Consider the following 21,560-nt stretch of genomic DNA (forward strand, 5'->3'; position numbering starts at 1 on the left):
CGGTGTCTGGATGACGTTGAGACAGAATTGCTCCGACCGCCACATCAGAGGCATCTGCTTCCACGACAAAGGGTAGATCGGGTTTGGCGTGGCGTAAGATGGGAGCGGACGTAAACGCTTTCTTGAGGTGGTCGAAAGCTGTTTGGGCATCTGGAGACCATATGAATGGGACCCCTTTCCGTGTTAACCTGGTGAGGGGGGTCACCAACTGGGAGAAATGGTGGCTGAATCTCCTATAGAAGTTCGAGAAGCCAAGAAAGCTTAGGACGTCTTTCACGGTCCGAGGTTGGGGCCACTCGACAACCGCTTGCACTTTGCGATAGGTCATGATTTGTCCGGCGGGGGTCAACAGGACGCAGAGGAATTCCACCGTGGTCACATGGAATTCACATTTCGTGAGCTTGCAAAACAAACGATGGTCTTTCAGGGCTTGTAGTACCGTCTTCACGTGGTTAATATGGTCTTGTAGGTTAGACGAAAAGATCAGGATATCGTCTATATACACCACGACGTATTTGTCCAGGAAGTCTCTCAACACTTCGTTGAGAAAGAACTGGAAGGCGGCCGGGGCAATAGAGCCCGAAGGGCATGACCAAATACTCAAGCAGACCAAATCTTGTTTTGAAGGCGATTTTCCACTCGTCCCCTTCTCGTATCCTTACCAAATGGTATGCCCCTCGGAGATCTAGCTTGGTGTATATGCTTGCTTCTCGCACTTGTTCCAGGAGCACCGGAATCAGTGGCAGTGAATACTGGTTTTTTATGGTCATTGCGTTGAGGGCGCGGTAGTCAATACAGCAGCGAAGCTCGCCGTTGGCCTTCGGAATGAAGAAGAGGGGAGATGCCGCAGGAGACCTAGAGGGGCGAATGAAGCCCAATTCTAAGTAGGTGTCCAGGTATTCGCGGAGGTGACGGGTTTCGGGACCGTGAGGGCGTATATCCTGCTACACGGAACGGTAGCGCCCGGTATTAAGTCGATGCGGCAGTCGTATTGCCGGTGCGGAGGTAGTTCCTCTGCTTTCCGTTTGTCGAATACTTCCCTATAGGGGGCGTACCAGTTTGGGAGTGTGACGTCCTTCTCGGCTGCCGTGGCCACGTGCTGGGTGGGAGCGTTTACCGTGTCAGGAGGAAACCCCGGATCCTTGCAGTGCTGTTGACAAAAGACGGAGCCGAACGTTATCGAGTTCGTTGACCATGTTATGTGAGGCTCATGTACTCTCAACCACGGTAACCCCAGGATGAGGTTGCAGCGTGGTGCCTGGATGATGTTAAGGGTGAGCCATTCGCCGTGGTTTTCTCCTATGGTAACCCAGAGGGAAGGAGTTTGGTATGTTATGGGACCAGAGTCCAGCTCTTTGCCGTCAACGGCGTAGACGAGTTCTGGCGTGTCCTTGAGCAGTAGTGGGATTCCAAGCCTTTCCGCTTCAGTTTTATCTAAAAAGCAACCGGTGGCCCCGGAGTCGATCATGGCCCTGACATGTCGGGGACTGTGATCCACAACTACGCGCAAGGGGACAAAAAAGTGGTCGGGTTCTTTGGTAGTATCGGCTTCCATAGAAGGGATGGACTGGTAGCTTGAAGGTGCTCCTTCCTGAACCTTCTAGCCCTCGAGTTTCCCGCCGGTCCGTCGCTGGTGATGGCTGCTGCTTGTCCGCTGCGGGTACGGCCGGTCTTGGGACGTACTGGGCATTCTCGCAGGAAGTGGCCCTTCTTGCCACAATATAAACAGAGTCCCTGTTAACGTCGGTGGTCTCGTTCGCTGAGGATTAGAGACGCTCTTCACTCTCCCTATTTCCATAGGGTCTGTTCGGGGTGGCACGTGTTCCGAAGCGCGGGGGTGTTCGTAGGACACTAGAGTTTTCTCTTTGCGTTTGTGGTCTCCTTTTCTCTCCCTCAGACGATATTCTAGGCGGGAAGCCAGTTCAATCATGGCCGCACAAGTACGGGGTTGCGGATCTATTTGGGCAATAACGTCTTTGATTTCTTCCGTTAGCCCTCGGTAGAAGATCGCGGCCTGCTTGGATTCGGGCAAGTCGGTTTCGGCCACCAACCGCCGAAAGCTGTTGATGTATCCGATGAAATCGGTGCTGCTTTGACGAAGGTCAAGGAGGTCGCTGTCGGCAGAGAAGGTGTCTGCCCGGCGATCAAAGGTCTTTTCGAACTCAAGCCTGAAGGTGTCCCAGTCATACAATAGGGCGTCGTCTCTGCTGACTATCGGAACGGCCCATTGCGCGGTTTCTCCTGCCAGGTATGAGATGAGGAACGCCACCCTGGCTTGGTTGGTCAGAAAGAGCTTGGGCTTGCAATGAAAGTGCAATAGTATATGGGTCATACAGACTTGCACCTTTTGTATCTCTCCGTGAAACCTTTGTGGAGGGGCTAAAGGCACATGCGCAGGCATCTCCACTACCACCTGGGGAGTTGATGTAGGGAATACGCTCCCCGCGTCAAAGGGATTTCTCTGGAGGCGGTCTAAGCGGGTATGCAACGCGGCTGTTTCAGCTCTAGACGTGGCTAATTCTACTTGTACCTGCGCCAAACCGGCTAACACGTCTTCTAGCGTGGCCATTCTCTATATCAGCGTGATCAGGAGGAGGGTAATTCGTAGGCCAATGATTCTGTCGCGGCTGACCCTGGTTTTCTCCTCGGGATGACGCTGATGCTATAGAGGGGTCCCCCTCCCATCCGTCCCCAGCCCGGAATATGTATAATACCCTCGGACTCGGGAGACAGGTGGGCGAGGGAAGGAAGGGAGGATTCTGCAGGGAGAGAGACCTGAAACTAAACAAGTGGACGTTTAGACACTGCGCTTTTCTTCCCCTCCCCGTGGACAGAGCTTACTCCGAACTGTTCCCCGCTTTACCTGTTTCTATTTCTTCCCGCTATCGATTGATCAACGGTTGGTTCTGGCCGTGGTCCTTGCCCAGTTAACAGCACTGGTGTGGTGACTCACGGTCGTAGGTGCGGATCAGAGCAGGCTCAGGGGTTGGCTCTAGGACTCCAGAACCCGGAGCAAGGGTAGCCCAATGCTTCTTGAGCTAGTAGAAACCGCCGGTGGCGCTACTACTCCAAGCCCGGGTATCCGTGGGGCCGAGGAGCGCCGAGTCAGCGGATTCCTTAATGGAAATAAGTGCAACACAAAAGGAATAACAAAAACGGGAGTGAACTTGGGTGCCCTCTCGCGGTGCCTCGACTGTTTGAGGAAATGGAGAGCTCTCGGCACTCAAGTACGTTCTGGCCAATCCAAGGTGTTCGCGCTGCCACTCTATGCTCCCTAAGGAGGAGCAGAGGAGCGCGTTGGCCAATCCAAGGTGTTCGCGCTGCCACTCTATGCTCCCTAACGAGGAGCAGAGGAGCGCGTTGGCCAATCCAAGGTGTTCGCGCTACCACTCTATGCTCCCTAACGAGGAGCAGAGGAGCGTGCACCCGGGGTATGGCGGCCCGGCAATCCGTGGGTGTCTAAGAGGATCCGAAGGCGCTGTCACTCACCTCACACACGTGGGGTTGCAGAGGCAGAGGTGAGCACGTCCTGGAACTCGGGGAGTCTCTGGAGGGAATCACGAGCCGGGGAGTCCCAATAACTAGGCTGGAGCTGGAGCTGCGAAGGTGCGGGTCGCTGAAGGAAGACGGGCAAATCCGGAATCATTGGCACCGCCCTCCCGTGTCGGGTCGGCTTTTATTTCTGGACGCGCCGATGGCCCCGGGGGGCGTGGTTTCGCTGCGCCTCCTGGGAGATGTAGTTTGGAACGCTTTCCAACGCTGGAGGGTCGCTTGGTTTCGCTCCCGCCTTCGTGCTCGATCATGACAGCACACCCCCCTTCACACCGCCTCCGGCGGCGAGAGAGGAGCCGGGTTTGGCAGGGCTGCGGCGGTGGAAGGCCGCCACCAGGCGGTCCGCATGCACCGCAGAAGCAGGTTCCCAGGAGTTCTCCTCCGGCCCATAACCCTTCCACGTAAGGAGGTACCACAACTTGCCTCTCCCTAACTTGGAATCCAGCACACGTCTCGCCACGTATTCTCGTTCGTGGTGTACCCACACCGGAGACGGGACCCTTCGAACTGGAGAGAAGGAGGGTTTGAGCAACGAAACATGGAACACAGGGTGTATGCGCAGATGTTGAGGTAGACGTAGCTGTACCGCCACAGGGTTCACGTGTCGAACCACAGGATACGGTCCGATGAACTTCGGATTGAACACGCTGGGTCTTCTGAACCGGATGTGCTTTGTAGACAACCATACCCTGTCTCCCTTGTGGTAAACTGGAGGGGCTCGGCGGTGTTTGTCGGCTTGGGCTTTATAGCGTGTCTTAGCTAAGCGCAGGTTTTCTCGGGCTTGTTTGAGTGTTGAGTGAATGGCGTTGAGTCTACCTTGTACATCGGGAAGGCTACCGTGTGTGCGAGGGAGGAGAAAAGGGAGGAAACGGGGGTGATGACCTGACGCAAGAATGAAGGGTGTGTGGTGCGTGGAGGAATGCACAGAGTTAATATAAGCTATTTCTGCCACCCAAAGCCACTCTACCCAAGTTTCCGATGCTTGATCCACGTAACATCGCAGGTACTGCTTTAGGGTCTGGTTCAGTCTTTCAGTCTGGCCATCAGTTTGGGGATGGAAGCTGGTGGATAGGGAGGATTTAATGCCGAGTCCGTCACACCAGACCTTCCAAAAACGGGCAGTAAATTGCGAGCCCCGGTCCGATACGATCCCTAGGGGAAGGCCGTGTAGCCGTACAATGTGTATCAACAGGAGCTTCGCCAACGCACCTGCCGTGGGCACTTGTTTGCACGCGATAAAATGTCCCATTTTTGTGAGATAGTCGATGACAACGACTATAGCTGTGCAGCCCTGGTCTTTCGGCAGACCGACGATGAAGTCGACGGAGATTCTTACCCAGGGATTCATAGGGGTCGGGAGTGGCATCAGGAGGCCTTGACTCTTCTGATGGTCGGCTTTCATTTGGGCGCAGATGGTACAGCATTTCACCCACCGTAGGACGTCTGGCCTGACAGATGGCCACCAGAATTGTCTCAACACTCGCTCCAGGGTTTTTGTTCCTCCCATATGACCAGCGCAAGGTACGTCGTGGCACCAGGTGAAAACGAGTTTGCGGAGCCGGAGTGTAGGTATCAGTACCCTAGAACCACACATGGGTAGGCCGCTGTGCAGGCGCCATTCTTTATGGCTCTTCAGCCAGGATGCCCAAGCGAACGTCTGTATCCCTTTCTTCACTCCATGTAGAAACGACTCGGTTTTTATACTGCCCACCACTTGCTCGGGTGACAGTATAGGTTGGTCGGGGGTCTCCGCAGGGAGGCCAGGAAGTTCCTGTCTGGATAAAGCATCGGCTTTCTTGTTTTGAGTTCCTGGCCGGAATGTGACGAGGAAGTGGTACTCCGCAAAAAAGAGTATCCATCGTCTTTGGCGAGGTGAGAGATGTTGCGCTCATCGAAGGAACTGAAGGTTTCGATGATCTGTGAATGCCGTCACCTGATGTTGAGCGCCCATCACCCAATGTCGCCACTCCAGGAACGCTTCACGTATGGCGAGCAGCTCTTTTTCCGAGATTGTGTAATTCAGCTCGGCCAGGCACAACTTTCGGTACATGAAGGCGACTGGATGGAGCTGTCCGGTGTCTGGATGACGTTGAGACAGAATTGCTCCGACCGCCACATCGGAGGCATCTGCTTCCACGACAAAGGGTAGATCGGGTTTGGCGTGGCGTAAGATGGGAGCGGACGTAAACGCTTTCTTGAGGTGGTCGAAAGCTGTTTGGGCATCCGGAGACCATATGAATGGGACCCCTTTCCGTGTTAACCTGGTGAGGGGGGTCACCAACTGGGAGAAATGGTGGCTGAATCTCCTATAGAAGTTCGAGAAGCCAAGAAAGCTTAGGACGTCTTTCACGGTCCGAGGTTGGGGCCACTCGACAACCGCTTGCACTTTGCGATCGGTCATGATTTGTCCGGCGGGGGTCAACAGGACGCAGAGGAATTCCACCGTGGTCACATGGAATTCACATTTCGTGAGCTTGCAAAACAAACGATGGTCTTTCAGGGCTTGTAGTACCGTCTTCACGTGGTTAATATGGTCTTGTAGGTTAGACGAAAAGATCAGGATATCGTCTATATACACCACGACGTATTTGTCCAGGAAGTTTCTCAACACTTCGTTGAGAAAGAACTGGAAGGCGGCCGGGGCATTACAGAGCCCGAAGGGCATGACCAAATACTCAAGCAGACCAAATCTTGTTTTGAAGGCGGTTTTCCACTCGTCCCCTTCTCGTATCCTTACCAAATGGTATGCCCCTCGGAGATCTAGCTTGGTGTATATGCTTGCTTCTCGCACTTGTTCCAGGAGCACCAGAATCAGTGGCAGTGGATACTGGTTTTTTATGGTCATTGCGTTGAGGGCGCGGTAGTCAATACAGCAGCGAAGCTCGCCGTTGGCCTTCGGAATGAATTAGAGGGGAGATGCCGCAGGAGACCTAGAGGGACGAATGAAGCCCAATACTAAGTAGGTGTCCAGGTATTCACGGAGGTGACGGGTTTCGGGACCCGTGAGGGCGTATATCCTGCTACACGGAACGGTAGCGCCCGGTATTAAGTCGATGCGGCAGTCGTATTGCCGGTGCGGAGGTAGTTCCTCTGCTTTCCGTTTGTCGAATACTTCCCTATAGGGGGCGTACCAGTTTGGGAGTGTGACGGCCTTCTCGGCTGCCGTGGCCACGTGCTGGGTGGGAGCGTTTACCGTGTCCGGAGGAAACCCTGGATCCTTGTGTAGGAGGGTAGGGTCTGCTTTCTATGTTCACCCCCACTTTTTGCTTTTGCTTTACTGGTTTTCGACTTAGATGTGGCTGTGGGCCTGATAATCAGACCCACAGCCCTGCTGTTCTCTCTCTAAATTGATACAATGTACTTTAGGTGCATAACCCATTTGGATAGGGTCACCTTATTGGCCCCTGTACAGTGTACCTTAGGTACCCAGGGCATATGTGTACCCTAGGCCTACCAGGGGCTGCAGCATGTATTATGCCACCCCTGGCCTGGCCTTCCATTATGACACAACTGGCTGATCACTCAGCTGGGGCAAGGTCGTGTAATCACCCCTTGCTTAGGTGTAGTATTCCTATACCTAACTTACATATAGACACATGTGTACCTATCAGCCACTCCTATGGCAGGCCTTAACAATCCTGGAGGCAGAGTGCTTGGTAACATGTGAGATGGTGCTCTAGCATGAGCTGAGCCTGTCTGCAGATTTCGGAACCATGTCCTTATAGGTGTTCTACGATATAGCCTACCATATACTCTTAAAGTGCCTTATAATCTTAAACGGTTATGGTAACTATGGTTTGGCTTTATCAAAACATGTCGTGTAAGGTGTCTAACAATTTTGAATAATACCCCCATCCCATTTCTGGGGATGAGGATATTATCCCTCCCTTCTAGAGGGAGAAGACATGTGGTAACCTACTTACCCGGTTAAAGTTAACCAGAGCCCCAGCATCACAAAATGGATGCTGCTGCCACAGACACGAGTCTGACCTCCTGCTGCTGGGAGTGATCCCGGCAAGGGAGGCTTGGACAATAGGCTTCCTGCCTTGGGAGGTGCGAGCACCACCCCAGACAGGCCTTAGTGTATTGGGGCAGGGAGGGATGAAAAGAATGAGACATGCCTGGGGCACACAAGGTGTCCCGTGCATAGTCCAGTTCAAACCGGTGCTGGGGCTCTCCAGCCCCAGTCCTGGCGCGAAACTGGACAAAGGGAAGGGGGTGTAAACACTCCCCTCCCAGGTCCCACCCATAAGGCATGACCTAGCAGGTAACCCAGCCCCCCAGATTTGGATAAGAGTGGTAGGTGGGCCCCAGGAGATTAGATTATCCTGAACCTGCAACTTGAACAGAAACTCTGGACCTTCGACATTCGACGAAAGAAGAAGACTGAAGAATCTCCCTTGTGGCCAAGGAGTGGCTACCCTGTGCAAACAGGCACCATCAAGAGACTACCCTTTGCTTTGCTGAAGTTCTACGAGGGACCGACTGCAGAGCCCGACCAGAGCCTTGACTTCCAGACTTCTCCGACCCTGATCCACATCCACAGCCGAGCTGAGATCCGTGGAGGCGACGAGAGACGTGGGACCGGCTACCTGGGAAAAGTGGCGAGTATCTTCCAGCGCAGCTTCTGAGGTACCCTCGAAGTTGTGCACCGGGGATTGAGAAGCCCCAACCCCAAGCACCATCTGCACCGAAGATCAGCCCCCCACACTCCACGAGTCCTGCGTGGGGCCCTTCTGCATTTTCCTGCTTGCCGCGCCTGTCCGGTTGCTTGGCCGTTGGCTAGAGGCCTTTGTGACAACGCATCCAGAAATCTTCACTGCTGGTTTGGCTCCTCCAGACTGGCTCCCGCTTCCTTGCAAAAGAGAAGCACCCCAGACCTTCCTGGTCTGCACCAGAAGCAAGTCCTCTGTTCTTCGTGGGTTCCGCTTGCCAAGGCTTGGTGAGTCCTAGTCCAACTTCGACGCTGCCGACAGCAAGAGCCTTCGTGGGACAGCTCGCCTCCTGGTCCTGGTCGTCCTCGACGTCCCCTGGTCCTCGTGGCTGCAGCGACAAGCTTCACCTTCACCTGCAATCTTCACGACATCGCCTGGTTCCTTCCTGGTTCCACGTGGTCACTGGCTAGTGACCTTGACTCTGTCCCTTCTGCTTGCAGGTCTCCTCTCTTCTTGATCCCAGCCTTGGGATCCACCGGACACTCTTCACTGACTGCCTGTCAGCAACTTTCCTTCAGGCATCCATAGAAGTCCACGACGAAACCCGACGCAAGTTCACACCTATGCACCCGCAGTCCGTGGGCTAGGTAACTTGGGGACTTCGGTGGTCACAAGGGTAGTGACTATCCTAGGGTCTAGTTTCCGAGTCTCGACTCTCTAGCTGCTTCAGAAGTGTCCTTAAACTGTTAATTTCTAACAACTACTATTTCTATCGACTTTTACGCGTGAGTGTTTCCACTCTGCACCTGAATCCCGTGGGCCTCCCACTTCCTAACTGTTGCTAGTGCAGTGTAGCCCCAGCGATTCCCTAGGCCTAGGCCTATCCTATTTCCGTGACAGTGGTCCTTATACCACTTACTTAGTATATGGTTTGCGTGGCCCCTAGGGCCTAACTGTATTACTTACCTGTGTGACTTAATGTATGCTTAAATAAGACTGTGTTGTACTTACCTCTAATCTCATAAAGAGTGCTGAGGGTTTGACTAGAATAAATACACTTTATTTTATATATATATCTGTTGTGGTATCCTTTCATTTGGTATTCAAGGGATTATATATGGTATCACAGCTGGCTTCACATGCCATTCAGAGTTCAGCCTAAGACTGCTCTTGTCCATGCTACCACTAGGATAGCTGGTCTATAAGGTTGACTTTACAACCAATCACCATAAGGGTTGTTTGGACTGATATAAGGTGTACACTAGAACTAGTGACATCATACATCAGGCCAACTTATCACATTGGTGAGCAGCGGTTGGGATCTGAGCTTGCTGTTGTATTACCATTGTAATCTTGAGATACTAAATTGAAAGATCACACAGATATTGTCTAGGTACATATAACATAGATTATAATACTTAAGTCCTACTGGACTTAGTGGTTGTAGGTTGAAGGGAGTAACACACCCTGACTACAACTACCAGAGAGGTTTAGTAGAAACAACTAGTGTAGGTAGGTGCACACACCACACCCTCACTAGATCATGTCTCTGGGAGGAGCTCAAGTAGATGCTCTCTCAGGAGGGGCAGGTCTGAAGAAGACCCCCTCTAGATATGATACCCTAACTTTTCAGGAGATGAGACAATTGTGTACCTCCAGAAAGTTAAAACAGGGTGCAAACCCTACCCTCCTTCAGCTAGTACAACTCCTAGAGGAGTATGATGCTCTTAGAGCCTCACAGGCCAGTACCCTAGGTACAAAGGAGGGTCTACCCACCACAGATGAGTCAGATGAAGAGGTAGACAGCCAGGGCCAAGTAGGAAGACTTAGCCAGGCTAACCTAAGCTTACATGGGAGTTTGCATGGGGTCCCCCCATACAGACCCCCAAGTGGGCTTACACAGAGAAGCAGGAGGGACAGATCCCCTTCAAGGGAATCCATCCACTCCCATGTCTCTAGCATCTCTAATGCTTCCTCTCACAGGGGAATGACTTCCCCTGAGAGAAAGGAGCATGAAGCCAGAATGAGGGAAGCTAATCTAAGGATTCAGAGGGAAGAACTTGCCCTTGCCAAAGAGAAGCTTGCTCTGGCTAGAGAGCAAAAGTTAAGTGGGTCAGAACGCACTGGTGGCAGCAATATCCCTAAGGATAGAGACAGGCACTATGATAATAGAAACCTGAGCAAGATTGTCCCTCCCTACAAGTGTGGGGATGACATCCACAAATGGATAACTGCTTTGGAGAGAGCTTGCAAAGTACAGCAGGTCCCCCAAAGTCAGTGGGCAGCTATCTTGTGGCTCTCCTTCTCTGAGAAAGGTAGAGACAAGCTCCTCACAGTTAGTGATGAGGATGCAGACAATTACACTGTCCTGAAGAGTGCTCTGATTGATGGGTTTGGCCTAACCACTGAACAATACAGGTTGTTGTTCAGGGATACCCAGAAGACACAGACTCAGGACTGGACTGACTTTGTAGATTGTGCCACTAAGGCTCTGGAAGGCTGGCTAGTGGGAAGTAAGGTTAAGGACTATACAGGATTGTATAATTTGATCATGAGAGAACAAATCCTTTACAACTGTCAAAACCAGCTACTGCATCAACACCTGATTGATTCTGATCTGACTTCTCCCCAAGAATTGGGAAAGAAGGCAGATAGATGGGTCAGGACTAGAGTTAAGCAGAAAAACCAGAACCAGGGCGGTGATCAGAAAAAGTCAGACCAGAAGGGTAATGATCAGAAACAAAAAGACCAGAAGTCTTCACCAGGCCCCCAAAAGGCTCAGGGGGAGGGTGGTCCCAAAAAGGATAAAAAGAAAGATGGCCAAAAGAAACCATGGTGCAACTATTGTAAGTCCAACTCACATTGGTTTAGTGAGTGCACCAAAAAGGATATGCCCCCAGCCACCATTGCCCCCAAGGCAACTGTACCCCCTAGTCCAGCTGTAAGTGGTGGTTCACAGCAAAAGGGTGTAGTAGGGTTAACCCTGGGAACTGAGGAGGATTCTGGCCTAGTCAGAATACCTACTCAGGCTGTTCTGATCTGTGATGGGGACTTAGCTTTGTCCTCTACTGTAGGCCCCAGTAACCTGGGCAAGTACAGACAGACTCCTTTTATCAACCAAAGAATGGCTCAGGCCTACAGGGACACTGGGGCTAGTGTCACAATGGTGACACCTGCCTTTGTGGACCCTGGACAGATCATACTAGGTGAGAATTACCTAGTGACCAACGCTAGCAATGCCACTACCTCCCATAGTGTGGCTATTGTTAACTTCTCCTGGGGAGGGGTAACTGGCCTCAAGAAAGTTGTTGTTAGTTCAGACCTTCCTGTAGAGTGTTTACTGGGCAATGATCTTGAAACTTCAGTTTGGTCTGAAGTGGAGTATAGGACCCATGCAGAAATGCTGGGGATAGATGCACATGTCCTTGCTGTGACCAGGTCACAGGCCAAAAAGTGCACCACTGAACAAGTGCTGGATCCTGAAACTATGGACCAGTCACAACCCAAGAGAAAGAGCAGTAGGGTTAAGGCTGTGCCTTCCCCCCCTGCCTCAGGTGGTGGATCAGCCCTCCCAGGAGGATGATTCTGAGAGCCCTGAAGGAACTGTCCTAGAAGAACTTGAACCTGATCAGGTTGAGTTTCTTGGGACAGGGGGACCTTCAAGGGCAGATCTGAGGCAGGCTCAATTAGACTGCCCCTCTCTTGAACCCCTCAGACAGCTGGCGGCTGCTGAGGCTGCAGGGAATGCTCAAGGTACCCATAGAGTGTATTGGGATGAATGGCTACTGTACTCAGAGGCTAGAGACCCCAAGCCTGGTGCATCCAGGAGGTTGGTCATACCACTGAAGTTCAGAGGCTTCCTTCTTACCTTGGCCCATGATATTCCCCTTGCAGGACATTTAGGCCAGAACAAGACTTGGGACAGGCTTGTCCCTCACTTTCACTGGCCCCATATGTCAGAAGATACTAAGGAGTTTTGTCGCTCCTGTGTCACCTGCCAAGCCAGTGGCAAATCAGGTGGCACCACAAAGGCCCCCCTCATACCACTACCTGTGGTGGGGGTCCCCTTTGAAAGAGTGGGCATAGATATTGTAGGACCAATGGACCCACAAACAGCATCTGGGCACAGATTTATACTGGTGATAGAGGACCATGCCACCAGGTATCCAGAAGCTATTCCCCTGAGGACCACAACAGCTCCTGTTGTGGCAAGGGCCCTGCTTGGAGTATTCTCCAGAGTGGGCTTTCCAAAGGAGGTCATTTCTGACAGAGGTGCCAACTTCATGTCCGGATACTTGACTGCAATGTGGAAGGAGTGTGGTGTGAACTACAAGTTCACCACACCCTATCACCCACAGTGCAATGGGCTTGTTGAGAGATTCAACAAGACCCTAAAGGGAATGATAAAAGGTTTACCAGACAAGCTTAGGCGAAGATGGGACATCCTTTTACCCTGCCTTCTGTTTGCTTACAGAGAGGTCCCACAAAAGGGGGTTGGCTACAGCCCTTTTGAGCTTTTGTTTGGGCATCCTGTAAGAGGACCCCTATGTTTAGTAAGGGAAGGATGGGAGAGACCTCTCAGACAACCCAAACTTGATATAGTGGATTATGTACTTGGTCTCCGCTCCAGGATGGCAGAGTATATGAAGAAGGCTTCTAAAAACCTTGAGGCAAGCCAAGAACTCCAAAAAGCTTGGCATGACCAAAAGGCTGTGCTGACTGTTTACCAGCCAGGGCAGACAGTGTGGGTGTTGGAGCCAGTGGCCCCAGCAGCCCTCCAAGACAAATGGTCTGGACCCCACACTATTGTTGAGAAAAAGGGAGAAGTCACCTACTTGGTGGACCTTGGGACTCCCAGAAGCCCCCACAGGGTGCTTCATGTCAACAGATTGAAGGCATATGTTGACAGGGCAGACATGGGCTTACTCATGGCTACAGATGAGGGGCAGGAGGAAGAGAGTGACCCTCTCCCAGACCTGTTGACTCAGAACCCTGATGATGGCTCAGTTGATGGTGTGGTCTTTTCTGACAGCCTCACTGTCCATCAGCAACAGGACTGCAGACAAGTTCTGCAATCCTACAGACATATGTTCTCTCTGACCCCAAGTCAGACAAACTGGTGCACCCATGAGGTGGACACTGGTGACAGTCTGCCTGTGAAGAGTAAAATCTACAGGCAACCTGACCATGTCAGGGACTGCATAAAAGTTGAGGTACAAAAGATGTTGGAGCTGGGAGTCATTGAACCTTCAGAGAGCCCTTGGGCTAGTCCTGTAGTTCTTGTGCCAAAACCTCACACCCAAGATGGTAAGAGAGAGATGAGGTTTTGCGTGGATTACAGAGGTCTCAATGCTGTCACTAGGACAGATGCCCACCCAATACCTAGGGCAGATGAGCTCATTGACAGACTGGCAGCTGCTAAGTTTTTGAGCACATTTGACCTGACAGCGGGCTACTGGCAAATCAGACTAGCTGAGAATGCAAAGGCCAAAACTGCTTTCTCGACCCCAGGAGGACATTATCAATTTGTGGTAATGCCCTTTGGTTTGAAGAATACACCTGCCACTTTCCAAAGGTTGGTGAATCAAGTCCTTACTGGGTTGGATGATCATTGTGCAGCTTATCTTGATGATATTGCTGTCTTTAGCTCCACCTGGGAGGATCACCTGGTCCACCTGAGGAATGTTTTAGAGGCCCTGCAAAAGGCAGGCCTCACTATCAAGGCCACTAAGTGCCAGATAGGGCGGAGCAAGGTTGTATACCTGGGCCACCTGGTTGGTGGGGGTCAGGTTCAACCACTGGAGAGCAAGATCCAGACCATAAAGGACTGGACTCCTCCAACTACCCAGACTCAGGTCAGAGCTTTCTTGGGCCTGACTGGGTACTACAGAAAGTTTGTTAAGAACTATGGGTCCATTGTGACACCACTTAATGACTTGACCTCCAAGAAAATGCCAAAGAAAGTTCAGTGGACAGTAAGCTGTCAAAAAGCATTTGATGACCTGAAGCAGGCCATGTGCAGTGCACCTATTCTGAAAAGTCCAGACTACTCCAAAGAGTTCATTGTCCAGACAGATGCTTCTGAGTTAGGTGTGGGAGCTGTTCTTTCACAACTGAATATAGATGGTCAAGACCAGCCCATTGCTTTTATAAGTAGAAGGCTGACCCCTAGAGAGAAACGTTGGTCAGCTATTGAGAGGGAGGCCTTTGCTGTGGTTTGGGACCTGAAGAAGCTGAGGCCATACTTGTTTGGCACTCACTTCAAGATTCAGACAGACCATAAGCCCCTCTTGTGGCTAAATCAGATGAAGGGTGAAAATCCCAAACTTCTTAGGTGGTCCATTTCCCTACAGGGGATGGACTTCACAGTGGAACATAGACCTGGGACTGACCATGCCAATGCAGATGGACTCTCCAGATATTTCCACTTAGAACATGAAGACTCAACTGGTCAAGTTTAGTTTAATGTCCCTAAGTTTGGGGGGGGGGGGGGGAGTTGTGTAGGAGAGTAGGGTCTGCTTTCTATGTTCACAACCACTTTTTGCTTTTGCTTTACTGGTTTTCGACTTAGATGTGGCTGTGGGCCTGCTAATCAGACCCACAACCCTGCTGTTTTCTCTCTAAATTGATACAATGTACTTTAGGTGCATAACCCATTTGGATAGGGTCACCTTATTGGCCCCTGTACAGTGTACCTTAGGTACCCAGGGCATAGGTGTACCCTAGGCCTACCAGGGGCTGCAGCATGTATTATGCCACCCCTGGCCTGGCCTTCCATTATGACACAACTGGCTGATCACTCAGCTGGGGCAAGGTCGTGTAATCGCCCCTTGCTTAGGTGTAGTATTCCTATACCTAACTTACATATAGACACATGTGTACCTATCAGCCACTCCTATGGCAGGCCTTAACAATCCTGGAGGCAGAGTGCTTGGTAACATGTGAGATGGTGCTCTAGCATGAGCTGAGCCTGTCTGCAGCTTTCGGAACCATGTCCTTATAGCTGTTCTATGATATAGCCTACCATATACTCTTAAAGTACCTTATAATCGTAAACGGTTATGGTAACTATGGTTTGGCTTTATCAAAACATGTCGTGTAAGGTGTCTAACAATTTTGAATAATACCCCCATCCCATTTCTGGGGATGAGGATATTATCCCTCCCTTCTAGAGGGAGAAGACATGTTGTAACCTACTTACCCGGTTAAAGTTAACCAGAGCCCCAGCATCACAAAATGGATGCTGCTGCCACAGACACACGTCTGACCTCCTGCTGCTGGGAGTGATCCCGGCAAGGGAGGCTTGGACAATAGGCTTCCTGCCTTGGGAGGTGCGAGCACCACCCCAGACAGGCCTTAGTGTATTGGGGTAGGGAGGGATGAAAAGAATGAGACATGCCTGGGGCACACAAGGTGTCCCGTGCATAGTCCAGTTCAAACCGGTGCTGGGGCTCTCCAGCCCCAGTCCTGGCGCGAAACTGGACAAAGGGAAGGGGGTGTAACCACCCCCCTCCCAGGTCCCACCCATAAGGCGTGACCTAGCAGGTAACCCAGCCCCCCAGATTTGGATAAGAGTGGTAGCTGGGCCCCAGGAGATTAGATTACCCTGAACCTGCAACTTGAACAGAAACTCTGGACCTTCGACATTCGACGAAAGAAGAAGACTGAAGAATCTCCCTTGTGGCCAAGGAGTGGCTACCCTGTGCAAACAGGCACCATCAAGAGACTACCCTTTGCTTTGCTGAAGTTCTACGAGGGACCGACTGCAGAGCCCGACCAGAGCCTTGACTTCCAGACTTCCCCTCCACAACTACACACAATGGGACAAAAAAGTGGTCGGGTTCTTTGGTAGTATCGGCTTCCATAGAAGGGATGGACTGGTAGCTTGAAGGTGCCCCTTCCTGAACCTTTATGCCCTCGAGTTTCCCGCCGGTCCGTCGCTGGTGATGGCTGCTGCTTGTCCGCTGCGGGTACGGCCGGTCTTAGGACGTACTGGGCATTCTCGCAGGAAGTGGCCCTTCTTGCCACAATATAAACAGAGTCCCTGTTTACGTCGTGGGTCTCGTTCGCTGAGGGTTAGAGACGCTCTCACTGTCCCTATTTCCATAGGGTCTGTTCGGGGTGGCACGTGTTCCGAAGCGCGGGGGTGTTCGTAGGACACTAGAGTTTTCTCTTTGCGTTTGTGGTCTCCTTTTCTCTCCCTCAGACGATATTCTAGGCGGGAAGCCAGTTCAATCATGGCCGCACAAGTACGGGGTTGCGGATCTATTTGGGCAATAACGTCTTTGAGTTCTTCCGTTAGCCCTCGGTAGAAGATTGCGGCCTGCTTGGATTCGGGCCAGTCGGTTTCGGCCACCAACCGCCGAAAGCTGTTGATGTATCCGATGAAATCGGTGCTGCTTTGACGAAGGTCAAGGAGGTCACTGTCGGCAGAGAAGGTGTCTGCCCGGCGATCAAAGGTCTTTTCAAACTCAAGCCTGAAGGTGTCCCAGTCGTACAATAGGGCGTTGTCTCTTCTGACTATCAGAACGGCCCATTGCGCGGCTTCTCCTGCCAGGTATGAGATGAGGAACGCCACCCTGGCTTGGTTGGTCAGAAAGAGCTTGGGCTTGCAATGAAAGTGCAATAGTATTTGGGTCATAAAGACTTGCACCTTTTGTATCTCTCCGTGAAACCTTTGTGGAGGGGCTAAAGGCACATGCGCAGGCGTCTCCACTACCACCTGGGGAGTTGATGTAGGGAATACGCTCCCCGCGTCAAAGGGGTTTCTCTGGAGGCGGTCTAAGCGGGTATGCAACGCGGCTGTTTCAGTTCTAGACGTGGCTAATTCTACTTGTACCTGCGCCAAAGCGGCTAACACGTCTTCTAGCGTGGCCATTCTCTATATCAGCGTGATCAGGAGGAGGGTAATTCGTAGGCCAATGATTCTGTCGCGGCTGACCCTGGTTTTCTCCTCGGGATGACGCTGATGCTATAGAGGGGTCCCCCTCCCATCCGTCCCCAGCCCGGAATATGTATAATACCCTCGGACTCGGGAGACAGGTGGGCGAGGGAAGGAAGGGAGGATTCTGCAGGGAGAGAGAGACCTGAAACTAAACAAGTAGACGTTTAGGCACTGCGCTTTTCTTCCCCTCCCCGTGGACAGAGCTTACTCCGAACTGTTCCCCGCTTTACCTGTCTCTATTTCTTCCCGCTATCGATTGATCAACGGTTGGTTCTGCCCGTGGTCCTTGCCCAGTTAACAGCACTGGTGTGGTGACTCACGGTCGTAAGTGCGGATCAGAGCAGGCTCAGGGGTTGGCTCTAGGACTCCAGAACCCGGAGCAAGGGTAGCCCAATGCTTCTTGAGCTAGTAGAAACCGCCGGTGGCGCTACTACTCCAAGCCCGGGTATCCGTGGGGCTGAGGAGCGCCGAGTCAGCGGATTCCTTAATGGAAATAAGTGCAACACAAAAGGAATAATAAAAACGGGAGTGAACTTGGGTGCCCTCTCGCGGTGCCTCGACTGTTTGAGGAAATGGAGAGCTCTTGGCACTAAAGTACGTTCTGGCCAATCCAAGGTGTTCGCGCTGTCACTCTATGCTCCCTAAGGAGGAGCAGAGGAGCGCGTTGGCCAAGCCAAGGTGTTCGCGCTACCACTCTATGCTCCCTAACGAGGAGCAGAGGAGCGCGCACCCGGGGTATGGCGGCCCGGCAATCCATGGGCGTCTAAGAGGATTCGAAGGCGCTGTCACTCACCTCACACACGTGGGGTTGCAGAGGCAGAGGTGAGCACGTCCTGGAACTCGGGGAGTCTCTGGAGGGAATCACGAGCCGGGGAGTCCCAATAACTAGGCTGGAGCTGGAGCTGCGAAGGTGCGGGCCGCTGAAGGAAGACGGGCAAATCCGGAATCATTGGCACCGCCCTCCCGCGTCGGCTTTTATTTCCGTATGCACTGATGGCCCCGGGGGGCGTGGTTTCGCTGTGCCTCCTGGGAGATGTAGTTTGGAACGTTTCCAACACCGGAGGGTTGCTTAGTTTCGCTCCCGCCTTCGTGCTCGATCATGACAATTTCCAAAACAAAAGGAAGCATCCAGTGGGAGGTGTGGGGAATATATTGCTCCTATGTCGGTATGAAGTGTGTAGGAAAGACCAGGGACGAGCGGTGTCAAATCCATGCACAAAAGTTTTGTGCACAGCAGCTCTGCAACCTACCCCGTGTTGATGCACAGAGAGGGTATCTTATCATGTGTCACTTACCAATAGATGTGTTATAAATTTTCAGGGAGGGGATCCATGTTGCGCTATAGGACCCGGTCCACACTCAAAACATGAATGTTTTTGAATTACTGTTAGAGGACGCCTGTGAGGACAGGCAGTAGGTGAAGCGCTCCACTTGAAATGTTTCTTAGGATATCACAGATACTCGGTGGCATAGATCACTTCTAAGTACTTCACGGAATGTCATAGGGACAGGAAGACAATCACTGTCTGCCCGAGCATGGCCAGACAGGACAAAAGGGGTGGGGGATGAAGACCTCAGCAGCACTGCACCGCTCCTTAATCCCACTGAATAACATAGGGACAAACGGGCTAGATTTCTAAACATAGGTGGATACTTCTAATGCAGTACATCTGAAAGGAACTATTACACACTCTGGGCTTCCAGTTCTAGGAGAGCGAGAGAAAGGAGACCTTGCCTAGGTTTTCTGGGCCAGGTGTTTGAGCCAGGGACCACAAGAATCCACCTGATGTGCAGGCCACATTTGGTAAATACAATGAGATGCAATTCCCATCATAAACATCAACATTCAGGGTCAGTACAAGTATTGAATCAAATGCCATTTCATCACGAATGTGAATTGTTTCGCTTAAGCGTGAGGTTCGTACAGTTCTGAAAACACAGGTTTTTTGGTATTAAAAGAAACAGTTTTCTAAACTCACTCAGTAATTCTCGGGGTCTGGCTTTTCAGTCCCCTCCATGTAAAACAGGCACTGATGATGATGGCCTGGAGGTGTTACTACACAGATGTGCCCCACCATGACAAGGTGTAACTACAAATAATCATTGTTGGAGTTTCACGTTACAGGAGGGAATTTGCAGCCAAAGTGAAAACATACTTAGTTGCAGTTACAACCGTGGCTCTTGGTGTCCTGCTCTGAGTTCCGAAACTCGGAGACATGCCTGGGGCCACAGTTGAAATCACATGTGACCGCTATCAATGGTTATGATCGCCAGTTCATCTGAACTGCAAAAACTGCCTCTAAAATTCTAACTCTGAAAAGACCTGTAGCCATCAATGAAAACATAGTGATTTACAAAGACCTGCCACTACCACATAAGCTTCCCCCAGATGTGCCATAAGTCCTTTCTACTGTTTCTTTCTAAAACTCAACCTTTTCATACAGTGTCACCCTGCCCTTCCCATCAGCATCTTCCCAGTTAGACCATTATATCAGCTCTTCAGTTTCCAGAAGCTAGCCTGGTGAAGTTTCCAGCTCTTTCAGGCTTGTCATTCTTTCTATCCTTTCCTGTTACAATTTGTCTTGAGAAAGGTTTACAGTAAAAAGGTAAATATATTAAAAGTCTGGCTGAGCTATAAAAACTTCAAATGAACAACAAACCATTCTCTTGTTCAGAACTCACCTTCCCTTCAAATTTCACCTGCTGGTCTGCCTGGATCTGTTGTCGAAAGACAGAATCAAACAGGAGCGGGGTGGCACAGTAGTGAACCAGCCGTGAAGACTGCTTCAGTGTGTCCAGATCTGCAGTCTGCAAACACAAGACAGATGTTAAGATAAGGGGGCATTTTATCTCCTCTAAATTCAAGAAAAGTGCATACTAGGCAGTCTAGAGGGGTAAGGATGTGTGTATGTGTAGTCTAGTGCAGTATGTATTCTCAAACAGAGGGTGTGACCCAGCAGAAGAGGGTGTGCTCTAGCAGAGGAGGCCTCTAACAAAATATTTCTTCTGCCACTGAGAGCAAATTAAACTGAGAAAAACAGATGCAGAAACCCAAACAAAACTGCCCTTGTCCCTTCTAAATCAAACTATGCATTCTTGCATCATGTGAGGCTCACTAGGATATGTGAGAAAGCTATTGGCTGCACGGTAAAGAGTACTTAAGACAGACACCTACAGACAGATGGACAGACAAATTTAGTGGAGTGTTCAGAGACAAAAAGATGCACACTTACAGTGATAGGCATGTTAGATTGAGCAGATCTTTGCTGCCACGTCACAAACAAGTTCTCAATCTTCAACTGCTTCTCCACTTCTGGAAAAGAAAGCACAGCACACTTATCAGGGTGGGTGTCTGGAACAGTCTGTGTGCCTTTTGGGGCTCATTAAAAGGGTTCAAAGCACCTTCGGTGGCACAATCAGCATATTACTGTTATCACTGCATGCCCCCACCCTGGCTAGTGGTTGCCAATAATGGATATCCTCACCCTCTATTTCTAGAGGATCAAGTCACAATCCCCCATTGGTGTGCCCAGAAGCCCACGTTTCTTCGGTTTGTCTCTCACACCACATTATAAAGATTCTCATGATGTCACAGAGCGTGCACTTCACAAGACTGCTACATCCCCCACAGAATTAATTGGGATTCTATCTGCTCCTCATTTGACAACCAGCAGCAGGTATATTCACAAGTAACAAATATCACTATGCACCTCTCCTCTCCGTGTTCTTGATTTCCAGGAAATGGGCGCCATGAGTGGACACTGTGTCCTGATACACAGAATCCGCAGCATGATGTGAAGGCCGGGAGGCCACGATGTCTCGCAGAGCCTCATCAAACATGACAATGTCGGGTGGGAAGTGAAGAGAGGGCTGACTACGACCCGGTGTGCCAAGCCGGCCCTGCTCTTTGTTGACCGGAGGAGTGGAACTTTTGATTAGGGTGTCTGCTTCCATGGTGGAGTTCAGGAAAGGGTTCGGCTCCTAGACCAGGATGAAAAATTGATTAAAGGAATGGAAAGGATGAAAGCCATACAAAACTATCAGAAAATAATGCTATTACTTAGGAACAAAGAAGAATCATATCATGCCAAGTACACCAGAGATCGAAATAAATTGTGCTATGAAAGGATCAGGAGGAGGGCTTGGGGGAGGTAAAATCTGAGGAATGTAAGGCAGCATAACTGGCTTATCAAGGGGACTAAAATGTGCTCTGATGCAGTGACAAGTGTGTGGCAAAAGAGTTTTAAGTTTTAGGTATATTAAACAAGTCTGATGTATCCAAAGGCAATTAAGTAATCTGGATGGACTTTTCCAGATTCTGGATCACACTTCCATACCAAAGGCCATATGGTGTTCCACAGAAAATATTTCTGAGTTTCATCAATATGAACGAGTTACTTACCTTCAGT

The 21,560-nt window shown here is 51.0% G+C and overlaps 1 protein-coding gene across 9 annotated transcripts in view; it reads right to left on the bottom strand.

The window, feature by feature from the left end:
- The window catches only part of SZT2 (SZT2 subunit of KICSTOR complex), a 937,318-nt gene that overhangs the window by 113,461 nt on the left and 802,297 nt on the right, over window positions 1-21,560 (bottom strand). For all 9 annotated transcript variants that reach the window (XM_085602961.1, XM_085602966.1, XM_085602963.1 and 6 more), the window contains 3 exons: window positions 20,862-21,132; window positions 20,385-20,464; window positions 19,834-19,959 (listed from right to left, as the gene is read on the bottom strand). In XM_085602961.1, coding sequence (XP_085459087.1) covers window positions 19,834-19,959; window positions 20,385-20,464; window positions 20,862-21,132 — 477 coding nt within the window. The remainder of the gene's footprint in view (window positions 1-19,833; window positions 19,960-20,384; window positions 20,465-20,861; window positions 21,133-21,560) is intronic.

This window comes from Triturus cristatus, chromosome 4_2 (genome assembly GCF_964204655.1).
Source record: "Triturus cristatus chromosome 4_2, aTriCri1.1, whole genome shotgun sequence".
Classification (NCBI taxonomy): Eukaryota; Metazoa; Chordata; class Amphibia; order Caudata; family Salamandridae; genus Triturus; species Triturus cristatus.